We start from the raw sequence: 7,500 nt of genomic DNA, 5'->3' as shown, positions 1-7,500 counted from the left end.
GAAATCACTATGATATATAAAGGTGAGTCTAATTCATCCTGAGAGGAAACAGTCGAAGTGATTTACACTTACTTTAGTTTATTATCTTAATTCTTATATAACATCTGTATTGTCAGTTTTTATTTCTTAAAACAAGGTATCTGATCTTTACAATCGGGTATAATTCACTCACTCTTTTTTTTTTTCTTTCCTTTCATGATAAATATTACTGGATTTGATCATAATTATGATAAGATATGCGGCTTGTAAACATTTCTTTTAACTAGCAAGGATAACATGTTTTGCAGGATCGAGTTAATATTTTGTGTTTTGACTTTGTGCTTTCATATTCTGCCAATAATTGATCAAGTTTCATTAATTGAATGATTCAACTATTAGATAGATAAGAAGAATAAACAATGGAATGTTAAGGTTAATCATAAACTCTCTCTCTTCCTGCTTTCATCTCTCTCTCTCTCTCTCTCTCTCTCTCTCTCTCTCTCTCTCTCTCTCTCTCTCTCTCTCTCTCTCTCTCTCTCTCTCTCTCTCTCTCTCTCTCTCTCTCTCTCTCTCTCTCTCTCTCTCTCTCTATTTCCCTCTTTCTATGTCTGTCACACTTTCTTTACCTATAATGATACTGGTACAGCATTCTTTATGACAACAGATTTGCATCTAAAACCTACTATACCTATTAATATTTACAATGAACATCAATCATACACATTTGTTTTATTACATTCATCACCATCATACTTATCACCACTTCACCTGACATCAGGAATAAAATATTTACATCAAATAAGTAAAGACATTATATATGATGTTTTCCATTCGTAAGACCAACAGCACACAGCTGATAAATAGATAATCGGGAATTTCGACATCACGAGACGAGTAACTATTGTATATATTTTTCCTGTTGCTCATTGAAAAATCATTATCTTCTTCCATATCCCTCATTATCTTCTTGTCCCTCCTCCCTCCTTTGTAGTCTCTATTTTTTTCCCCAAGGCTCTTTGGTTTCCGTCCCTCTCCCCTCCTCTCTTTTTTTATTTTTTTGAATTATTTTCCCCTTAACTTCTTTAACGCCCCCTTTTTCCCCAGGGCTTTTTGATCTTCCATTATCGTCTTCCTCCCTATCCCTCATTATCTCCTTGTCCTTCCTCCCTCCTTTGTAGTCTCTATTTTTCCCCCCAAGTCTCTTTAGTCTCCGTCCCTCTCCCCTTCTCTCCTTTTTTCTTTCTTTCTCTATTTGAGTTATTTTCCCCTAACTTCTTTAACGCCCCCTTTTTCCCCCCCAGGGCTTTTTGATCTATCATTATCGTCTTCCTCCCTATCCCTCATTATCTCCTAGTCCCTCCTCCCTCCTTTGTAGTCTCTATTTTTTCCCCAATTCTCTTTGGTTTCCGTCCCTCTTACCTTCTGCGCTTTTTTATATTCTTATTTTTTTTAGATATTTTCCCCTAACTTCTTTAACGCCTCCTATTTTCCCCAGGGCTTTTTGGTTATCATTATCGTCTTCCTTCCTATCCTTCATTATCTCCTTGTCCCTCCTCCCTCCTTTGTAGTCTCTATTTTTTCCCCTAAGGCTCTTTGGTTTCCGTCCCTCTCCCCTCTTCTCTCCTTTTTTTTCCCAAGGCTTTTTGATTATCTTTATCGTCTTCCTCCCTATCCCTCATTATCTCCTTGTTCCTCCTCCCTCCTTTGTAGTCTCTATCCCCCCCCCCCACCCCCAAGGCTCTTTGGTTTCTGTCTCTCTTACCTTCTCCCCTTTTTTCTTTTTCTTTTTTTTTCACTTATTTTCCCCTAACTTCTTTAACGCCCCCTTTTCCCCCAGGGCTTTTTGATCTATCATTATCGTCTTCCTTCCTATCCTTCATTATCTCCTTGTCCCTCTTCCCTCCTTTGTAGTCTCTAATTTTTCCCCCAAGTCTCTTTAGTCTCCGTCCCTCTCCCCTCCTCCCCTTTTTTCTTTCTTTCTTTTTTCGAGTTATTTTCCCCTAACTTCATTAACGCCCCCTTTTTTCCCCAGGGCTTTTTGATCTTCCATTCCTTCGGCGGCGGAACAGGATCTGGCTTCACGTCCTTGCTTATGGAGCGTCTCTCTGTCGACTACGGCAAGAAGAGCAAACTCGAGTTCGCCATCTATCCAGCTCCTCAGGTTAGTTGTAATTATGATTATTTGAAAAGTTCCAAGAAATTCCAATTCTTTTGGGTATTTGGGTTCCTCGTAGATATATATAAGCTTTTATTTGAGAAGTTCCAATTCTTTTAGGTATTTAGGTTTCTCGTATATAAAGCTTTTATTTGAGAAGTTCCAAGAAGTTCCAATTCTTCTGGGCATACGTTCATTCCACGGAATCACTATATCACTATAACGTGAACCGCCCCGAATCCACAAGCGAGTCCGTTATTTTTGAAAGTCGTTTGAAACAAGAATCCTCTTGTCGTTCCTCTCAGGTCGCCACGGCGGTCGTTGAGCCTTACAACTCGATCCTAACGACACACACGACCCTCGAACACTCCGACTGCGCCTTCATGGTCGACAACGAAGCCATCTACGACATCTGCAGAAGGAATTTGGACATTGAACGCCCTTCTTACACGAACCTCAACCGCCTAATAGGACAGATCGTGTCTTCTATAACGGCCTCGCTCAGGTTAGCACGGGAGCCGTTGGGAAAGTTTTGGTTGGTCGTTCTGTTAGGGAGAAGTTGGTGGGATTCTGAAGGTTTTTTTGTTTTGTTTTGTTTTCTTCTTTTTTTTTGAGAAGTTGTGTGATGTTTCCTTTTTTCGTGGTTTGGATGTGACACATTAATAAATAAGTAACCATACGCACAATTCATGCTAGTTACTTTCTCTTTCTTTCTCTCTCGCTCTCTCTCTCTCTCTCTCTTCTCTCTACTCTCTTCTCTCTCTCTCTTCTCTTCTCTTCTCTCTCTCTCTACCTCTATCTTTCTTTCCCTCACTCTCTCTCTCTCTCTCTTCTTTTCTCTCTCTCTCTCTCTCTTCTCTTCTCTTCTCTTCTCTTCTCTTCTCTTCTCTCTCTCTCTCTCTCTCTCTCTCTCTCTTCTCTTCTCTCTCTCTCTACCTCTATCTTTCTTTCCCTCACTCTCTCTCTCTCTTCTCCTCTCTCTCTTCTCTTCTCTCTCTCTCTCTCTCTCTCTTCTCTCTCTCTCTCTCTCTCTCTCTCTCTCTCTCTCTCTCTCTTCTCCCTCCCTCTTCTCTCTTCTCTCTTCTCTCTTCTCTCTCCTCTCCTCTCTCTTCTCCCTTCTCTCTCCTCTTCTCTTCTCTTCTCTCTCTCTCTCTCTTCTTTCTTTCCCTCTCTCTTCTCTCTTCTCTTCTCTCTTCTCTCTTCTCTCTTCTTTCTCTCTCTCTCTCTCTCTCTCTCCTTTCTCTCCCGCTCTCTCTCTCTCTCTCTCCCTCTTCTCTTCTCTCTCTCTCTACCTCTATCTTTCTTCCCCCCCCCCCCCCCCCTCTCTCTCTCTCTCTCTCTCTCTCTCTCTGTGTCTTTCCACACACACATATAAATGCATGTATTTCAACATATATGTGGGTACTTTTTATTTATAAATATCAATTTCATGAGTTTATATGTATCATTCATATTCATCATGATAATCATGATTAAGATATGATTAAGATCTGATATTGAGTCAATTAACATGCTAAATAACCTGGGAAAATTAATATTAACAAATATTTTCCTTTTTAACTAGTGAATAAAACATCTCGATTTTCGAACTTATCAGTTAATATTTCAAATCCCAATTGGTGTTATAGAGATATTAATTAACTTGTCCCTCAACCCGCTTTATAATTGAAAATTTTATTTGTGATTAAAAGCTACTTGACAGAAATATACCTGCATTACTAATTATGGTTTTTACGTGCCACTTAATTGGTAAATGTTAATATATTAACCAAAGATTTTATAATATATTTTACTGAGTATCTCTTGACTCTTAAATATATAGAAATCTCATATAAATGTCTTTACTGACTATCATTTTAATGTATATGAACTGCTTAACTGCTCAATTCAAATATACAAATCACATTTTAAGATACAGTAACTTATTTTGATGTGTATATATCGCTAGACATGAGGAAGTCAAAGAAAACAGGAAATTGTTAATCAAAATTCACATGTTGACACTACCCTGTACTCAGATTATGTCATTTTCCATACATACGTAAAACAAAACCCACATTTAAGTTGTTTTTTTTTCCTCAACGAAGTTTCACTAATGGACTGAAATTCCGTAGTTCCTAAATACAGGAATCACATAAACACGCATCTTGAACGTCTTTTTTTTTCCTTCCAGATTCGACGGTGCGCTAAACGTCGACTTAACTGAATTCCAGACTAACTTGGTTCCTTATCCACGTATCCACTTCCCTTTGGTGACTTACGCGCCCGTTATATCGGCGGAGAAAGTGTATCACGAACAGCTGACTGTTGCTGAGATCACTAACGCCTGTTTTGAACCTGCCAATCAGGTCTGTGTTGTGTGGATTGTGTACTTTGGGTTAGATTTTAAGTTCGTTTTGGTAGGAGGTTCATAGGGTGTGATTGTAAGGTATTTGTATAGGTATTTGTAGGTTTACGGTGTCTGGTAGGTTAGGTGTAGGTACTTGGTGGGTGGTTTATGGTTGTACTGTAGGTTAAATGGTTTTTATTAGTGGTTTTACACTATATAATTATACATAGACTATGTATATAACAATAATAGTGTAATTATAGTGAGGTATCTAACCATACGTAGAAGGTAAAACAACGACAATATAATGATAACAGTAGAATTATCCATAATCCATTTATGCAAATTAACCACCCACTTCAACATGCACAGATGGTGAAGTGTGACCCTCGACACGGCAAGTACATGGCATGCTGCTTGCTCTTCCGTGGCGACGTGGTGCCAAAGGACGTCAACGCTGCAATTGCATCCATCAAGACGAAAAGAGTTATTCAGTTTGTGGATTGGTGTCCTACGGGATTTAAGGCAAGATTTTCCCAAACTCTCGTTTTTTTTTTGTTTTTTTTTCATGTATGTTTTTTTTTCTTCTTCTTCTTCTTCTTCAGGATAAGAAAGAAACCTTGAACTGATATTTAGCAAGCTATCTAGAATTCTAAAGGCGTTCAGTATTATGTGCTTCCTGTTATTTTGAATTCTATGTAGCAATGATGTCAATCAAACTACCCAAATCACTTATAAGACGTTATAAGACGTTGTTCTTGGTTGACCACTTCGTTCTCTTCGTCGAAATGACAAAATAAATCCATTTAAGTGAATTACAAATAAGTGATCTTTAATCAGTCAAGTGATCATAAATCAATCAAGGGATCTTTAACCAATCAATGAATCTTAAATCAATCAAGGGATCATAATCAATCGAGTTATCTTTAGTCAATCGAAGGACTTTAACCAATCACGTGATCACAAATCAATCACGTGATCCTCAATCAATCACGTGATCCTCAATCAATCACGTGATCTTCAATCAATCACGTGATCCTCAATTAATCACGTGATCCTCAATCAATCACGTGATCCTCAATCAATCACGTGATCTTCAATCAATCACGTGATCCTCAATTAATCACGTGATCCTCAATCAATCACGTGATATTTAACCAATCACGTGATCATAAATCAATCACATGATCCTCAACCAATCACGGAATATCCAATAATCAACCGATTTATCTCCAACCAATCCGGTAATCTCTAACCAATCACGTGATCCTCAATCAATCACGTGATCTTAAATCAATCACGTGTCCTTTTTAAATTTAATCTCTGACCGATCACGTGATCCTCAATCAATCACGTGATCCACAACCAACCACATACCTTTTTTAAAATCTAACCCCCAACCGACCTCTCTCTCTTTCTAACCCCCCCCCCCTCTCCCCCAACCTCCCCAACCACCTCAACCACCTCAACGTCTCCACTCCACTCCACTCCCCCAGGTGGGCATCAACTACCAGCCGCCGACCATCGTCCCAGGGGGAGACCTAGCCAAGGTGTCCCGAGCCGTGTGTATGCTTTCAAACACCACCGCTATTGCAGAGGCGTGGGCGCGACTCGATCATAAGTTCGATTTGATGTATGCCAAGAGGGCGTTCGTTCACTGGTGAGTTGGTGTGGGTTGGAGTGCGGAGGTATGTGGGTGGGTGGGTATGTGTGCTTGGTCTTGTGTGTATGTTCGCGTATTTTGGTTTGTATTTTTGTATGTATATGTTCATACGTGTATATGCATGTTTACGTTTGCTGGTCCACTCATATACGTTTGCACATATACGTATACACGTTCGCATGCAAACACACACACACACACACACAAGAAACTATTTTTTTCATCATTCATAATAGAATGAATTAATTATATACGATTAATACATACATATAAATTTACAATAAATAAGTTACTCATCATATTGCAAAGTTGAATGCAAAACTTAGAACAGGATATTGGAGAGTTGAGTGTAAATATGACAAAAATTCAGTCAAGAAAAAAAAATATGCAAAACAAAGAATAAAACAAAAACATTCATTCAAACCTAAGAAAAAAGATAAAAACAACAGTTCAAAATTAAGAAGAAGAAAAAAACAGAAAACAGTAATTCAAAGCTCAGAAAAAAAAACACAAACAAAAATCAAAATACCAAAGCTCAATAAAAAAGATAATTCAAACTTAAGAAAAAAAAATAAAAACAGCAGTTCAAAATTAAGAAAACAGTAATTCAAAACTCAGAAAAAAGACACAAGCAAAAATCAAAATACCAACGTTCAGAAAAAAAAATAATTCAAATTTAAGAAAAAAAAAAAATAATTCAAACTTAAAAAAACAAAAAAACAGTCATTCAGTCATCAAACAAAAAAAAAAATACCAAAGCTCAAAAAAAGATAATTCAAACTTAAAAAAAAGTAATAATAACAATAAAATATACCCTGATGCCCCTCACCGTTGTCTCCCCAGGTACGTGGGCGAAGGAATGGAGGAGGGAGAGTTTTCCGAAGCCCGCGAAGACCTGGCGGCTCTCGAGAAGGACTATGAAGAGGTGGGCGTGGATTCTGCCGATGCCGATGGAGAGATTGAAGGAGACGAGTATTAGGACCAGAAAGGAACCGTTTTTTTTTTTTTTTTCTTTTCTTTTTCTTTTTATCTTCCTGTTTTTATTTTCATGAGTATGGTTCTTGTTTTGTTTTTGTTTTTCTTCTTCTTCTGTTTGATCCTCCTCGTTGGGGAGAACCTGTTTTTTTTATTTTCATTAGTATTTCTTTTTTTTTATGAAGGATTTGCTTCGAAGGAACAGGGATTTGGATTTCTTGTTTTTCTTTTTTGTTTTATTTTGTGTTTCTTATCTTATTGTGTGTTGAATTGTTATTGTTGTTTTTTATCTTATTATTTGCCGGTTCATTATAGTTGTTATTATCCTTATTATAGTAATCACTATTTTCATCATCATTATTTCTATCATTATTATTATTATCATAATGTTCTTATCCT

General features: G+C 37.6%; 1 protein-coding gene across 1 annotated transcript in view; it reads left to right on the top strand.

The window, feature by feature from the left end:
* LOC147469968 (tubulin alpha-1 chain-like) overlaps positions 1 to 7,397 on the top strand; it is a 42,844-nt gene extending 35,447 nt beyond the window's left edge. The window contains exons 4-9 of the mRNA XM_086545816.1: positions 2,012 to 2,140; positions 2,440 to 2,639; positions 4,308 to 4,482; positions 4,836 to 4,988; positions 5,960 to 6,123; positions 6,970 to 7,397. Coding sequence (XP_086401942.1) covers positions 2,012 to 2,140; positions 2,440 to 2,639; positions 4,308 to 4,482; positions 4,836 to 4,988; positions 5,960 to 6,123; positions 6,970 to 7,105 — 957 coding nt within the window. The 3' untranslated portion in view covers positions 7,106 to 7,397. The remainder of the gene's footprint in view (positions 1 to 2,011; positions 2,141 to 2,439; positions 2,640 to 4,307; positions 4,483 to 4,835; positions 4,989 to 5,959; positions 6,124 to 6,969) is intronic.
* Positions 7,398 to 7,500: the final 103 nt, after the last annotated feature.

Source organism: Penaeus japonicus, unplaced genomic scaffold (assembly GCF_977035675.1).
Source record: "Penaeus japonicus unplaced genomic scaffold, GWHDUDI00000001_assembly GWHDUDI00000017, whole genome shotgun sequence".
Lineage (NCBI taxonomy): Eukaryota > Metazoa > Arthropoda > Malacostraca > Decapoda > Penaeidae > Penaeus > Penaeus japonicus.
This window is presented reverse-complemented; position numbering and strand designations above follow the sequence as displayed.